General features: G+C 39.5%; 1 protein-coding gene across 1 annotated transcript in view; it reads left to right on the top strand.

Annotated features, from left to right (window-relative positions):
• The window catches only part of PDE7B (phosphodiesterase 7B), a 167,237-nt gene that overhangs the window by 50,831 nt on the left and 98,677 nt on the right, over positions 1–17,729 (top strand). The window contains exon 2 of the mRNA XM_063124637.1: positions 5,673–5,733. Within this exon, the coding sequence (XP_062980707.1) occupies positions 5,673–5,733 (61 nt within the window). The remainder of the gene's footprint in view (positions 1–5,672; positions 5,734–17,729) is intronic.

The following is a 17,729-nucleotide window of genomic DNA, read 5'->3' as shown; positions in this document are numbered from 1 at the left end:
CCTGGTTTGCCATTTTGAAAACTGAAGGGAATAAAATAACATTTGATTGTTAGTTTCACATGCTGGAGCATCTTGGGCTGGAGATGCAAGGAGGCTTTTACAAATACTCTTCTGTTCAACGTAAATTACCCATTTGGTCACATGCTGGAGAGGTATCCCACAAATATTTGAATCGTGGTATTTGCACAGAAGATCTGGATTTCTTATAGATGCTACTGTATATAGTATGTTGAATTTTTGTTATTTATAGATGTCAGTGCAGTTACTTTAAATTGTTGGCCTTGGGCGAATAACCAAAGAATCTTAGTAAGTGCATAAAAACCAAGGAGAAGATGGTGTGAAATTAGACTGGGCACACAGCTCATGATATGAGGTTCAGTGTTTCCATCAAGTTAATAGGGCTTCTTGTAGTGTGTGTGTGTGTGTGTGTGTTTGTGTGTGTTTGTGTGTGTGTGTGTGTTTGTGTGTGTGTGTTAATGTTTATGTTTATGTTTATGTGTGTGTTTATGTGAGTCTTTGCTGTTAATATTGGATGTATCCATAATATAGACATGGTAGTGATCAAATTTTTCTACTACCATCATTTATTCTTGTGTATATGAAAAGGATGATGTTAAACTGACAACATGTGTGTGTGTGTGTGTGTGTGTGTGTGAATTATGACCAAATACTAAATTTGCCACTCATCACAATGGAGAAAAAATAAAATCTAAATTAAAGCTTCTAGGTTGACCCAACAGTTTGTTTGTTTGTTTGTTTGTTTACCAATCCACTGTAACCTGACTGTTTTTAGGTCACTGCTTATTGTATGATTTCATAGGCATTAGCCAGCAATCTGGATATCTTCCACACTAGCAGTGCCCAAGTTGGTGCAGAAATGAACCAGGGCAGGCAGTGCCAATCCACTCAAATAAACTGCTTTTTAGAGGTTACCGCCAGCCACCATTCTGCAGAATTTGACTGGACTTGGTAACCATTCAAAACTTGTGGCCACTGGGACTCTGCACCTCCCCCAGCCACTGAAGGATCTTGCCTCTGATGCCCTACTGAGCTTCATAGTACTTGAAGAACTTTGAAAGCCCAGGATAAGGTCACCCTATTCTATTCCCAGTGTCACACTCAGGAGTGTATTTTTGTTGAGCTGTGCTTAGAAGACCTCTAAAGTGAGGAATCGTTCCTGCAACTGCACTATATTTTGGAGGCACTTCAAGATTAGGAATTGGACTGGAGCTTGTCATGCTCACCAAAAGGGACATGGGATGCTTGCCATGGCAACTGGAATTAGCAAACCCGTGGAGGGCCTATAACTCAGTGATAGAGCACACGGTTTGTATATAGATGGTCCCAAATACAATACTGAGTATTCCCAGGTAGGGGTAGGAAAGAATCCTGTCTGAAAACCTGGAGGGCTGCTGCCAGACAGTGTCAACAATACTGGACTGGATGGACCAATGGTCTGACTTAGTATAAGGCAGTTTATACTATATTCCTATGACCCCTGGCAACCACTTCTGAGAAGCCATATCACAGCAACTGCATGTGACATATGTATTGGCTTTGAAGCTAGTGCAATTATTGATCTCCATATATAAATGAATATATGGACTATGGGAGTCAAGGATTGCTTTGACTGGCCCCATGCTGAGCTTCATGTCTTCAAGTTGAAATACCACAGGGATGAAGGAGGAATAAAAGGAGGCATAGCTATTTCACCCCGTAACATACGTACCAGGTCCATTAGACAGGCAGGACTTATTATTGTTTTGTAATAATGAGAGACTTGAAAGGGATTCATTGTAAGAGGAGAGAAATCTTTGAGTTGTTTGTCAATGCCTTATTTGTTGGAAAATATATATATATTAATAACAGTGAATGACTAAGAAAAAGTTAATGAATGAAGTATTTAAAATATAGACCACCCCCACCCCTACACATAATTTATCTGGAAAATATACAGCTATCTTTCTACTCAGGCACTAATAACCCCAATGTATATATTTTAAAGCAGGACATTTTCTGCTCTATTAAATTTAAAAAAATCAGTCAGAATGAAGAAGCCTATTAAATACTGTGAAATGAGGAAAGGAAAAAATGATTTTCTTAACCAAACAGTGTTGTACTGTATAGTCCATTTCCTCCTGTGGTAAACCAGAGTAAAATGTATTGCATTCTTGGAAAATATTGAATGAGCTCACCGGTGTAGAGCCATGGCTCCTAAAACATACTTGAGGAATGAATCCATTTTTCATGGAAGTCCAAGGGAAATCTCCCATTCATTTTTGAGTAAAGAATACATTGAAGTCCGAGTTAACCATCTTGAAAACTCCCAGCGTTTTTGGAACAAAAATGTTTTTGCTAGGCAGTTAAGTCACTTTTTTCAATGCCTTTTGAATTCCATCTTTTCCAAAGAGGGCATGCTTACTTTGGTTTTCAATTCAAACTGTAATCTGAATTAAAGAATTTTAAATAATAGACACTGAAATTAATTAAGCAAGTAAACCAAACAAAATATAGCAACTGTGACACTACTTGCATTTTCTCAACAATTAGAAAGGGTAGCAAAGTGATAGAAATTTCTTTGCCAATCATCTAGTACATTGTGTATGTTGTCCAGTTCTCATCCCACCTTTCTACTTTTCTGCCAAAAGAAATTGGAGAGGTGTTGAATGTATATACTCACACACATCCATGCCACACATATACATTTTTAAATGGAATGCATAAGCTGCTGCTATGGCTTTAAATTGATGGAAAAGGTTGCCTATCTATAAACGATCCTTCCATAAAGGTACACTGAGAAGGAAAATGATACTCTTCCAACTATCCCAGAGGGCTTTCTCTGCTGTGGCACCCCGGCTGTGGAATGAGCTCCCCAGAGAGGTTCACTAGGCACCTACAGTGTACTCCTTTCGTCGCCAGCTGAAGTCCTTTTATTTTCTCAGTATTTTAACTCTTAATTTAACTTAAATTTAAACTTTGTTGTTTTAATCCCATATTTTAACCTATATCAATTTTTGCTGTGTGGTTTTAATCCTAGTTGTGTTTTATATATTGTATTTTGTATTCGTGTTTTTAAATTGTTGGTTGTTTTTATGCTCTTCTTGGTTTTAATTTTTGTGAACCACCCAGAGAACTTCGGCTATTGGGCAGTATAAAAATGTAATAAATAAATAAATATTTTCATGGCTGTTTTATGTCAAATGGGTTGTATTTGTTGGGAACTGGATCACTTGAACTAGGACTCTCAGGAGCAAAACATACATTACTTATGTGTCTAGAAGATAAGTCTTCTTTAATTTTTTACTCTAAAGCAGGAGCAGGCAGGGTCGGCCCTTCCATGAGGTGGGCTGAATCCCTCCACCTCAGGTGGCAGACCCACGGGGTAGTGGATCCTTTGTGCCCTGCACACACACAGAGAGAGTGTTCCAGAAACCCACTGAAGCAAACCACAGCGGGAGAGCAGCTGGTACAGCTCTCTGCAGAGACACCGCCCAATGCCTCACTTTGAGGACTTCAGAGCAAGGCATCAGTCTGAGAGACTCCCTGGGAAGCCCCACCAGCCACTCAGAAGAGAGAGTAGTCATCCTCCCTGGACGTCACACGCCACGTGTAGACTGAAGGGGAGGATCTCGCAATCACCATATCGCTAGATCCTCCCCCTTTAATCCCTAGGTCTAGACATGCCCTTAGTGAAACCTGGGCCAGACCTACACCTAATGTCAAATCATTACAATCCCATCATGGTAACGATATATCACTCTTGCACGTTTATACCTCGTAGGACACACAGTGGTAGGGTGACCAAAAGGATGAAAGGGCTCCTGTATCTTTAACAGTTGCATAGAAAAGGGAATTTCAGCAGGTGTCATTTGTATGTATGGAGAACCTGGTGAAATTCCCTCTTCATCACAACAGTTAAAGTGCAGGAGCTATACTAGAGTGACCAGATTTAAAAGAGGGCAGGGCACCTGCAGCTTTAACTGTGGTGATGAAGAGGAAATTTCACCAGGTTCTCAATATATACGAATGACACCTGCTGAAATTCCCTTTTCAATACAACTGTTAAAGATACAGGAGCCTTGTCATCCTTTTCACATGGTCACCCTACACAGTGGCATTTGTTGCAGTATTTTGGATAATGTGGAATAAAAAGCAAGAAATAACGCTATGAAAGTGGTGTATGGAATGTGCCCCAACAGTTATCAGTGCACTTCCATACTGCTATGAAGCAGTAGTATAGGAGCTCCATCACACCTACTTTTTTTTCTGATATGGACCTGCGGTTTTGACCTCCGTTACATATGCCTGCGTTGTAGCACTACTTCAACTTATTCATTCTCCCACCCTGCCCCTTCTCCTTCCTCCTCCAGTTCATTGGTTCTTGTTGTTGATGGATGCCTGCCTTCCCCCCAGCTTTGCTGTCTAGTAGGGGTGTGCAGTCTGCTTATTTTTGGATAACCACTCTATTATAGCCTATGGGAATTAGCCAAAATGCTTACAGTTCCATCATTTTTAAAGATATAGAGATGAAACTTGGCACCATGATAGCTCTTAAGTAGGGCTTTGGGCATGCCAAGCTTGAAACAGATCAGTTCATTCCTTGATTTTTAAGAAATTTTTAATTTTTTTCTCCCCTCAAACCATCCCCCCCATAAACATAAACACACACACAGCCCTCTGAATCTGCATTTATTCACCCTTGTGCATTTATGGAGGGAGCTTTTAATCTTTACTTTGGGGGTGCACAGCTGACCTTTATTTTTATAAACTGAAAAATAGAGATCAGCTGTGCATCTGCAAAGTAAAGGGTAAAAGCTCCCTCCATAAATGTGCAGAGGTCGATTAATGCGGAATCAGAAAGAAGTGTGTGTTGAGGGGGGTGGTTGAAGGGAGAATTTTTAAAAAATTTCTTAAAAAATCAAGGGATGAACTGATGTGCTTCAAAATTGGCTTGCCTAAAGCCCTGCATAAGAGATATCATGGTACCAAGTTTCATCTCTTCATCTTTAAAAATGACAGATGTAAGCATTTTTGTTAATCCCCATAGGCGGGATGGGGTTGGAGTAGCGAAAGTCTGTTCAACCAACTCAGCACAAGCCTGTTTGTTCGACACAGTGTGCTGGAGAAGGAGAACTGCCCCACCCTCCTCTTTTGTCAGCCAGACCTCCCTTCAAAGCACATGGCCTCAACAAAGGACATAGCGCAAGGACAGCAATACATGGGGCGGGGGAATGCTTTAATCCCACGTGGAGGAAATAAAACAGACTTGCCCCACTCTAGGAAATCATGAAAAATGGAGGGAAAGAGGTGGGGTGACTGCAGGACAGGCATAACGTCATGTGAGTACTGCACTGCAAAACAGCAAAACAGGCATGTTGAGAGTGCAATAAAATACTGGCGTGATGGAGCCCTAGAACTAGTCCTAGATTTGTTTTTTAGGATTTTCCACTCTCTGTTATCCCTCAGTGAAAGCCATTTTCTCTTTCTTAATAAAAAGGCTCTCATTACATAGGACTTTGACTCCTAAAATGACTGTACTTCCTAATATTTGGATCAAGGCATGGCCATGTGGGTGGGGGGGAGAGAAGCAATCAAACTTACGAAGTTAGTATGGATTAAATATGTCTTCAGTCTTAGGGCCTTGTATTGAATTTGTTCCCCTCTTTTTTCAGAGGTGTGGAGAAATCTCATTTGATGGTCCAGAGCAGAATGCCAAATGTGTTCGCATGCTAGGTAAGTGGTATCCATTCTCTTAATCTGGGCTTTGGTATGTGGAGAAATATGCACTGTTTTAATGAGGTGTTTCTTTTCAAAGAGTCTGAATTTTAATGAGGTTGGTTTGTAGCCATAATTCTTCTGGATGTATAGTTGGCTGTGGCACAAATGGTATGAATACTGAATGCATATGAGCACTAATTGATTATAATGAGCCCTCAGTTCACTTGTAGAAAGTTGACAGAGTGGTTTCTGACTATTGCTTATGAAACCCAAATGCAGATTGTTGTAAAACACTGTGTAAAACTGGAAATGCATGTTTAACTCCTTCAGATCTAGGCAGGGCAAAGTGTTGAGGTTCTTAAATGATTGATTTTCAGTCTGTTCTTTAAAAAAACAAAAACTGCTATACATCGAAGTAGTTTCACTGCAATAGCCTGGTGTGTGCTGTTTAACTGAGAATTAAATTAGGACACTGTCAATTCATTATGGCATACAATTTTGTGGACTAGATTACGCTTCATCAGATCCATGGTTATCCTCAGTTGGCAAGTAAATGTATAGAGAGGGGGGAACTGTAAACAGAGAGGTCGAATGTAAAAAAAAAAAAGAATTCTGTGGCAATTCTATCAAAAGCTTTCAATTAGCAAAGTAACAGACTCCTAACAGTAACTGGTGATAACACATTCATCCTGGTGTTATTGACATAAGAAATCATTGTTTCAATTCAAGCCTAAATTGATAGAATGAATGGGAAAGTTTGATTCTACTTCAATAAGTTTACACTGGGTGCTCCATTTTAAAATTTAAATGTCTTTGCAGAAGATTGGCAACTTACAGGTCAGCAGTTCTTCCACAGGTTTCTAAACGTGGCTCTTCTTGACGTCGTGTAGAGACTAATTTATTCTTCCTAAGTAGAAAACAAAATGGCCCTTGAGGGTATTGATCAGCATTGATTACATGATTAGTTGAATGAGCCTCTGATGTTATTGCTCATGATATCAGGACTAGATCTACATGAGTGTTTTTTAATGGTATTGACGTCCACTGAAAACTGTTGGGGCACATTGCACATTCCAAAAACTGCTTTTCTAGCATTATTTCTTGTTTTCTATTCCGTATTATCCACAATTCCATGACAGATGTCATTGTGTGCGCTATGAAGTATAAATATGCATGAGGGATATGGCATCACCATGATAGAATTGCATTGATATGATACGAGGTGTAGCTCTGGCCTAGGTCTTGTAATAATATGTGGACAGACTTGGCATCTGGGTTTATTGCAGAGACTGGCCATGTCTGTGTTTTTGTTATGTGTACTGTAGCTACTAGCGAGTAGCCATTTTAAGTAGCCGCTGGGCTACTAGTGGTAATTTGCTGTCCAAATTTTGGGTTACGCTAGCACAATGTTATTAGGCTAGCACTGCACCACCATTAAATTATGTGGTGATTTGTCACTTTCTCTTCTTGATCTGTCCTGTAATAGATTATTCATGGATACCAGTCCGGTCTTGTTGATCTGTTGTTATTTTTTCCATTTAACTGGATGGGGTGTACTTGAAGTTTGCCAATAAGTCTTTATGATATTCACAACACAGTTCATACAGTTTCGCACATTAGCAACAAATATGACAAAGGGGACAGTGGTACAGCTAAGTCATTAACATCAGTTACTGTGTCTTTGAGTATCATATAGTACAGCATTCAGTACTAATGGATGGCCGTACCATGTATCGAGTTCCATACAATTAATAATTTGTGTCACAGCAATTGTTATTCTCATTAAACAGTCTCCAATTCATGTATATTACTTCAGTAATAATCCTAAAACAATACATTTGTTTCAATAAAAAAAAAAGTTTATTTCAATCAGCTAATCAAATTAATTGCTTAAAATCTTTAATTCTAAAGGTTGTGTTCATGCATGGGGTACAACCTCTAATAACAGATCCAGTAGCTATAGTAGAGCCAACAGGTCCCAGTAATATAGAGGAAGGTGCCCACCAGTTGTTTTGATGTAGAGCTCCCATAATCCCTGACTATTGGCCATGCTGTCTGCAGCTGATGGGAGTTGTAGTTCAAAACATCTGGAGAGTACCAGGTTCCCGATCCCTGCAATAGCACATTTGCTTCGCTCCCATGCTCATTTTATCTCTTATTTGCCTTCTTTCCTCTGAATCACATGGACTCATTTCCAGTCATGGCCAACTAGATTCTATTATAACTCAGCCTCCCCAGATGCTTAGCTTTTGCAAAAAGGATCCCAAGGGATTTCTCTTTGAAAGGAAGGTCATTTCTGGGCAATAGGAGGAGATTTAGGTAGCATAGCAGTAGTATTCCACCTTCTGGTTCCATCCAAGGTCATATGCCTGATGTACTTTTTTGTTCTGGTGCTGCCTCTCTTTTTTCACTCATGCCTCATTTATGTGACCCTGTTTCTCCCCCAGCTTGTCTGCTCTCCGTCTTTCCATCCCATATACCCTCAACCCTTGCATCGCTGTAGAAAACAGCTTTAGCTCCCAGCTTTCATTCAAATTCTTATAACCAAAAATCTGTTGTTGTTTTTAAAGTTATGAACATTTTGGTTTACCACTATATAAAGATATCAAGCTTTCTTTAAAATATTTTTTGTTTTTTAAATTTTTTGTACATATATCCAAGCGTCTGTGGTATAGTTCCCCTATGCAGCATGAATTGTTCTTCTGAGTGAGCTCTGGTTGTCTGAAATTTGGTAGGTAGCCATAGCAACAGGTTTGTCAAATGCAGAAGCTGTTGCTTATGTTTCTCATAGCTTGTGTCACACAGCCATAGCCATAGTCCTTGCTTGACTTCTTTGGGTAGAAGCCTCTCTCATTCTGGGGCAACTACTTCCTGTTTCAGGTTTTGGGCATCCTATCTGCCTTTTGTCCCCACTGAGAAGTAAGCTTGTTTAGAAGACACTGAAATACAACAAAATCCTTGGCAGGTCCCTAGAGTTTCTACATGGCTCTTCATTAGGGGTGAAAAACCTGAATGACTGTGACCAAATGAATAGTATACATCATCACCATAGAACATGAGGTCGTTGCCAATGTTGAAAACTGAGCCAGGCAAATTGAAAATACACTTTGCTGAAAATAGAAAAATAGGGCTCTTATGTTTTATCAGTTGGCACAACTACCTGTTCTTATCAGTCCCTATCATTCATCCTATATACCACCAGTGAACTGATTTCAGAATGTGGATCCTGATACAGATAGACAGCACCATCCACCCACAACTGGGAAGCAGAAGGAGGCCTGGGAAAAAACCCACAGTTTGTAGAAATACACAAAATTTTGAAACACAAACACTAAAGAACGGGATGGGGTGACAGAACAACCTAATGAGGCCTGAGTATGCTCACTCAGCATGGAATACTGACTGACCATTGTGAGGAAGTGGGAAACTGGTCTGGGGCGAGCGAGGAGAATGAAATTGAGTATTATGGAAGAGGGCATGGTTGGTCGGTGAAAACCCTGATCAGGAATATTCTACACTGCAACATTCTGTTGCATATCCTGCTTATATAAGATAACTAAGGACTGAGCAAGATTTTTGGGAGGTCCTTTCATGCAAAGGATAACCATAGGCAGAGAGGGGCTCTCACTACTTGCATACTGGCTGGGGAATGCTGGGAATTATAGGTCTTTTTTTCTGTCTGAACATGCATAAGATTGTATTCTAAATCAACTGCATGTACTCTATTATGGCCAGGATCCAAATAGTCCCATGCACATTCCCAAGTAGTTTCATGGGAGTACCATGATTTCCCAGATTTCCATCCAAATACACTCCTTAGGCTGCACTGGGCCTACATTTGCAGTACATTTTTCACCATTGTTTCCAGGATAGGTAGACTCCTATTGCTTTAATCGATGTGCTTTCTTGTGACAGTTTAAACTAATAATAATAATAATAATAATAATAATAATAATAATAATAATAATAATTCAGTGTTTGTTCTAAAGTAGGAATGGGCAAGTTGTGGCCCTGCAGATGTTTCTCCTTACAACTCCCATGAGCCTTAGCTAGCATACCCCTAATGATGAGGGATCATGGAAGCTGTAGGGCAAAACATCTGAAGGGGCAGATATCGCCTACTACTGTTCTCAACAGACTGTAGTACAGTATGTGAAATTCTGAAATGGTATTTCTCTATTGTGCACTGGACCTTGCAAAGGTGGCCATGCATCCTCTTTTACAGAGGACAGTCCTCTGTATAAAGGGCTGTCAGAGAACTGGATTTGAAGGTGTCCTCTCTTTGAAGGGTTGCCCATAACAACTGTTACCCATTAGCAGAACAGCTAGGAACACATGTCACCTGGTCACACTCTTCCAGACCTTGTGAGATGTATTATGTTTCTAATTACATTACAATCATTAATATGCAAATAACATAAGCAAATTAGATGCAGAACAGTGTCCCCTTCTTTGTGATGTGTGTCCTCTTTTTTGTCATTTCATAAGTGGCCACTGTTCCTTGGCCAAATAGCTTCTACTCACCCTTCCTCTATTCTGGATTTTTCCTCAAGATGAACAGGGACCACTTCATACACATACAGGCACACACCTCCCTGAGTTCTCCCATTTCTGGACCCACTAGATTCCTCCCTCATCCCTACCTAATGCTGCTGTGGGGTGGTCCTTTTTTTAACCCATACTGCTTGGTCTCCCCTGTCTTTCCTTTGCCTCCTGCCGCTCCCGATCTTCAGAAAGAATCATGTGAGGCCAGACGGTGCCAGGAAGGGAGCATTCCACCAGTCTGCTGCCATGGAAGCAGGGCTGCCCTGTCTAGTGTTGCTTAGAGGCAATACTGCTCTCGGAACATCTGAGAGAGATTAATTTTGTTTTGACAATACTTAGGTAGACCAATATTGAGTAAATGCATTTGAAACTGAGAGAGATGCTATGTTGCAACTGCAAGGCTGTTGCTCTTTCCTGAATCGATGCCAATTAATTACAGTTGTTAAGTATTGAGTAAACAGACGGCCTGTGTTATGTCAGTTAATCTAGCCTGGCTGTCTTTGGTGCCTGTGTGGGTAACCTGACCACAGTATAATACAGGGGAAGGCAGAAGGCTGCTTCCCTTATGTTGCCATGCTATTCATGAATGCAGATTCCTCTCTCACGCCCTCCAGCATTTTACAGATGGATATAGGGGAATTTCTATATATTTCTAACACCCCTCTTCTCATACCAAGGATCTTTAGCCAAACTAAGCCTCCCCTTCTTTCCCCACTACTGAAAGCTCTTCTTTGCCTGATGTATGCTTTGGGCACTTAATCTGCAACCGTTTGCCCTAACTGTCTTATAATTCTTGTTTCTGTGCTTGTGCTGAAACCACAATGCAGCCCTTCTAGCAAGAGATTTAACTTGGAGAATGAGTATAACAGCAGCACGTACGAACAACTGAAGGTTTAGACTCCATGGCTTGGATCCAGACAAGCACCAATGGAAGGGGGTCAGTGAGAGATGAATCCCGACCTGATTTTCAGCAGTCCTCCCCATCACCACAGTCTGCCCTATACGGAGGGGTCCACTACCCTTAAATGCTTTTTAAGGGGCTGGGGGGAAACTGGCAGGGGCAGGGCAGGGTAGGAAACTCACCTTCTACAACCAGTATCTGCTGGAGCTTCCCTGGATCCAAGCCTGTATATATGTTTGCTGGTCATGTGATTATGCTTTTTACGTTTGTTTTGTGTTTTGCTGATGTTCTGTCTTATTTTTCCACTGGTTTATTAAGCTGTTATTTGTTTTGGTTTTGATTCTTGGTATTATTGTATTTACTTGTTGCCATTTGATGATAGCTAGTAGTTAAGAAGAATCTCACAAGGATGGAAGGAAGGGACAGAAATATTTTATTTAATTGAAAATAATAAATAATAATAAGTAGTAACAAAAATTGTAAGCAGCTTTCTCCAGAATCCCGCCAAAGGCAAAACAGGAACAGTATTTTTTTTTCTGGGCCAGCTGGAGCAAATGCTTAATTGGAAATGTTGCAGCCTGGCTCTGGATTTAAATCTCTAATTATTATTTTATTGTACTTTTTGTTTGGGGGTAATTTATCATATTCCTGGGTGAATGGTGTAGCGCAGGAGTGCAAAACAGACCAAGATAAATTGTACTGGGTTTTGTTGAGGGCTTTTTGTTTTAGCATGATTATGCAAACTATGAAAAAAGTAGATAGACATGAATAATGCATTCCATGCTTGGAAAGCTTATGGGTTTTTTTGGTATTCCAGAAGCAGATAATTTAGTGCTGGACAGATTCCATGGCTTCTCCTTCAACTAAATTGGTTGAATCTGCTGTTTTCACACCACAGTCCTAAACTTTTGCAGTGGCACACAAAGGGGCTTGTATGGCCGAAAATTACAGCAACGTTGTGCAATTGGCAAGTAGGACAAGGCCTCTATCAGACCCCAGTGTTGCCAAATTCACATTGATCCATGATTCCAATGTACATCGACTCCTAGTTAACCATGTTCAATGTATGTCTCTATCATATAAAATAAATAAAGTTAAATAAATAGGGTGGCAGCACACACACACACACACACACACACACACACACACAAAACAAATGTATCAACCACAATCACACCCACACAAAAGGAGACAAAAGAAAACAGAGATTCCCATATGCTAGTTTTCCAGGTATAGATGCAAATTTAGAAAGAATTTCTATCATTTAAATAGAAATACAATACATATTGCCATAATGGGGAGACTATGACTAGGTGACTTGTGTGCCTGTTCATTCTCCATATAATGAAAACACCATGATGGGGAGCGAGAGGGGTCTAGTTTTGTGGCTGACAACTCTAGTTTGAAATCACAGTGGATGGTTTTACTAGGGTTGTTCCTTCATTTATTCCAAATAGCCAAAGCTCTCTGAGCAGTTCACAACATGATAAAACATAATATAAAACATTTAACATGTAAAAATTAAAACATTTTAAAACAATTAAATCAATTAACAATAAAACTACTTTAAAAAAAACCCTAACATTTTAAAGCCCCATCAAATGGAAAGAGGAAAGTTTTAACTTGGAGCTGAAAAGATAACAATGTTGATGCCAAGTAGACATCACTGGGGAGAGCATTCCACAATTGGGGGCCACCACCAAGAAGACCCTCTCCCTTGTTGCCGTCCTCCAAACTTCCCTTGAAGGAGTCATTTAGAAGACGACCTCAGATATTTGGGATCTGTGGCACAAAAGAGTGCAAAACTAGTTTCGGGATCTGTCTTACAAAAGACACGAAACTAGATTTGGGATCTGTCACACAAAAGACACAAAACTTTGGCATTGGTTCAGAGACCGTATGAGAGATTTTTTTATCATTCACCAGGGTATGTCACTCAGGGTTTGTGGCACAAAACTAGCACAAAATGTTGGCATAGGTTTGGAGGTATTATGACAAATTTGGTTTTTGCGTGTGTGTTCACTATGAACCCACATTTGATGTATTAGTACACAGTTGTGTACACAGTACAAAACCTGGGATTTGTGGCACAAAACAGTGAAAAATATTGGGAGTATATTTCAAGGAGATACTTGTTTGGGGGAGTTCATAGTTAACTGAAACCTATATGTTCTCTTTCCCAGGACTAGGAAAGTTAAGAGTTTTTGTGGTACCTAGGAGAGTGCCACATTAGGTGTTTGTTTGAAAAATGTTCTTCTGCCTCTGCCACTGAATGCTACACTTCCATCATCCACCCCTGTCTTATTGCACTTTGGTAAATTTTTGTAAACTGCCCAGAGAGCTTCTGCTATGGAGCAAAATAATAATAATAATAATAATAATAATAATAATAATAATAATAATAATAATAATTCAACAAAAACAATTTAAACTGTTTTTCATACATCATAACTTTCTAGCCCCTGCACCTATCCTTCTGATATTTATGTGGGTTTCTTGCCTAGGCAGACTCAGACCCTGAGTCAAATAGGAAAACTTCTGAATATGTCTGAGATTTTCTGAATTTTCCATAGAGCTGTCTCTAAGTAAGTAACCTGCAAAATTTCAGAAAGATATGTGCAGGGGTTAGGGAGTTATGATGAATGAAATATGGGTTGAGGATTTTTTATTTTGCTTTCTCCTCAGCTGACACCAACTAATAAGTTCCTTCTATGTCCCTCCCAAAAGCACTGTGATTGGAAGTAAAAAGGAGAGTCCTGGTAGAGTTAGACCCTGGCTGGAAGCTAGACCTGTCATTCAAACAACTACACTCTCCTCCCCACACCCTGCCTGATGTTTTCCTTTTATGGACCATGTGGGGGAGGGGGTATCCATTTTAAATTTACTTGCCTGAGGCGATTGTGTTACTTTGAATCTCTGAAACAGGTCCCAAAACTTTTGTAGCAACCTGATCTAGCTCAGGCCACTTTGGAGATAAATCACTTTGCTTTGCACAGAACCCAAATTGCCCCAAAGCAGCCCACTTCTATTTTGGATTTGGACTTAGTCTGAAGCAAATGCACACACTTATTATTTAGGAGCCAGAACAATTGAAACCCATGTGATTTTAATTGTTAACATATTTTCATTTTTTTAAAGGGAAGAAAGAATTGCAGGATCATAAATCTGGCTGTCTAATCTCATTTGCTGTCATCTGTAGGCAAACAAAGTATAGGCTTTGAAGTCTGCATAATATCTGTAATGGAAAAAATAATCACACAATAATTATTCTCAGAAGAGTTTGGACAGAAATTAATGTTGTTGAAACTTCCATTTTATTTCAGTCCAGTTTCCCTGCCGAAATGAGATCTATTCTCTGTCAAAGAGCAGCATTTTTCAAAATGTAAAGTTTTTTTAAAAAACCAAATGATGTTTTTTAGTAAATGTATGGAACAATATAGAGCACTAGGGTCAAATACCAATGGGAAAAGTTCTGGCTAGGAAGAAGTTTTTGATATCGTTGTAACAAAATAACCACACACACACACACACCTGCCCAAGTTTTGGGATGAGCAAACCTATACACAAATTACACTGCGGGGAACAGCTGCCATATCTTATACCTGCTCAGCATGGGAGGAGAGGAGAAAATACATAACACAGAAGTTTGGAAAATGTCATAACAGCAGCAGACATGTCCCCAGTGATCCTTTCTAGAAACACTACCAAACTCCACCAATCAGGAACTGTGCTGGCAAAGATACCTATATGCTGCCTCCACATGAAAGGAGCCAATGAACTTATGACAATAACACACAAAATATTGCCACAGGCTATTGTTCAAATCATTTCTTTGAGCAAAACAAGGTGCAAAGAAAAATAATGCTAAGAATTTTCTGGCAATTCCTCCTAAATGCACTGCAGCTAGAGAATAGAAAGTCCACACCAAACATTTTGAGCAAAATCACCACTACCATACAAGTGCATAGTAAATGAAGAAAACACCTGTAGACTTCATTGTGTACAGGTTTGGGGTTTTTTTTTTTTACTAAAAGTAATTGGCTGGAAGTATGTTTTGTCCTTTTTAGAAGTATGTTTTGTCCTCCAGTTATGGAATTTAATGAGATTTTAATTGCCCACTTTGGGGCCACTTTTTCTCAGCTGCCTGGAAAAGAACTCTAGTGACAGTGAAGACCTGGGTCCTTTGAGAAGATTATTTTGTAAACTGGATTTTAAAAGTTGTGTATATAAGCCATGTTTGTGCTCTTATTTCAGTTTTTATCCTTAAAATAAATGGTATCTGGGGGGTGGGGACGACAACCAGGAATTAGATAGAACTGGAATAAGCCATGTGGAGATTTGATGATGTCAGGGTTGTCAGGGTTGTCAAGCTACACAGGAGTACATTTTTGGTATAGTTGTGAACCTTCTTTCATTTTCAAAGAATTATTGTAAAACATATTTGTAATCATGATACAGATTGTCACTGTGAGTTGTTTTTGTTGCTCTGCTTGTTTACTGACACCCCTTGGTTTTCTGTGGGACTGGATTTCTAATTGTTCTAAAACTTGAAAAAGAAAATGGAAATGTTGAATCTGCTGTGGCCCATTTGTAAGTTGGGTATTGCACACTTGGGATCAAAGCCTTCCAGCTGAACAGAAATGCTTTCTAAGGAAACTGGGAAAGTGCTATCAAAATGTTTTCATCCTTTCAATAAACAATCTGAAAAGCTTATCAAGGATTATTTTGGTACCAATATGGCTAGAAACAGCAAGACCATATGGTTGGAAGATGCCACAGCATTTTGAAGAGAAGGGCAATAGAACATTAAGAATCTAAATGGAAATGATCAGGATTCCCAATTTGTAGAAACAGATACATAACAATATCTTTCACATTCTGCTTGGCAGCTGATAGCATTGTATTATGGAGTGTTTCATTTTGGGGCTACTAGCATTCCATGACTTAAGTGTGAGCCCTCCAGTGATAGTATTATGTCATCATCAAAATTGCACAGCGAGCTGCAAACCTGACATGGTCAAATCATCTGAAGTTGCTAGGATGCCATCAGCTTAAGTCCAAAAGCCAAATAATAATAGAAGATAGAGTGTTGCTGTTGTTGTTGTTGTTGTTGTTGTTATTTTTATTATTATTTGTTTAAAAAAGTAAGGGCACTGGAATTGTTATGAAGCCCAGGAGTGTGCTAACTGTCCATAAACAAGAGTGGCATTAAAGCAATTTTAGTCTGAAGAACAGCTTTCTCTACCTCTCATGCAGAAAATGAGTGGTGGATTTTGAAAAGCTAGATGTCTAATACCTTGATCCTATAAATAACTAGCTACAGGAGTGTGTGGAGTGGCTTCACCAGTCTAATTCAACTGCCCTTCTATGCTTGATAAGTTGGGCAAGTCCAATCTAGTACATTGCAACTCCGTTATGAAAAGGCTGCTTGTTAAGTACAGTAGTGATGCAGCCATAGTGCAAGCTCTGTGGTACGCTGTGTTAGGTTCCTGAGCACGCTACCAATACCATCCTCAACCAAGGTGCCATATTGTGTGAGCATAGAATAGCAGGGCAGGCAGCTTTTGTTGGTGTACCATAAAGAGTGTTTTGAGAAAAGCATCATTTGCCATTTCTTTTATCTCACTGTTGCTTTGGGTCGAGGACATTTTGCAGGTCTTTGGGGGAAAATACACAAAAATCCAGAGCACCCTGTTTCACCAGATGAAAGCATGGGATGAATGAAAATGCTATAAGAACACTTCCACTTTCAAATTACCTTCAGCTCTTTAAAAAAAACCCCACTATCATCTATCTCCAGCATTAATATATCTCTGCTGCAAAGTGGAATTTTAAAAAAGAAAAAGAGATCCTAGATCAAATAGTTATAAAATGCTTTGGGATCGGATAAAGGAACCTCTATCTGATTATTAATGCTATGTTTTCCAAGAGAACATAGTGTCCTTGCTTCAAAATCCTTGTCTTTGCTTACAGCTGACTAGCAGTTTAATGCTCTTTTCTTAATCTAGCCGTTGGGTATCTCAGCACACTGCAATAATCCCACTTTAAAATAGCTGGGTTCCAGAATGGAGGGTGTTCCATTCATTGATACAGAAGGAACTGCACTGTTCCTGTTGTAAAACAAACATACACTCATTTCAGAATAGAAGTAGCTATGTGAGCAAGAACGTATTCATTGTATTATTTGTTATTGTGCAATAAAGTTGGGGGAAGAACTAACCAATAGCATGTAAAGCACCTGTTCAACATCTGTGATTCAAGAGGGCGAAGTACATGTGCTAAACCTGCTATCCAAAGAAAAGGGTTAGATTCTGTCTAGTCTGTGAAGTTGCCTGTGGTTGAAAGGGCCTTGAAGGAGACTGCCAATGATATCTCTCCTGACTTCCAGCTTACAAAAAAATGTAAACAGATGCAAAATGTACATGCCCACACCTGCTCTGTAAAACATCCCAGTAGTATCTGAAAGATGTCTAGTATGAAAGTCTTTATATGCAGTTATTTCCAAATGGGCAAAGTTCTTCATTTCCCCATGTTATTGATATCCTGCAATTTGAATGGATAGTTT

Source organism: Elgaria multicarinata, chromosome 4 (genome assembly GCF_023053635.1).
Source record: "Elgaria multicarinata webbii isolate HBS135686 ecotype San Diego chromosome 4, rElgMul1.1.pri, whole genome shotgun sequence".
NCBI lineage: Eukaryota > Metazoa > Chordata > Lepidosauria > Squamata > Anguidae > Elgaria > Elgaria multicarinata.
The sequence above is the reverse complement of the archived record's forward strand: the minus strand, read 5'-3'. Positions and strand labels throughout refer to the sequence as shown.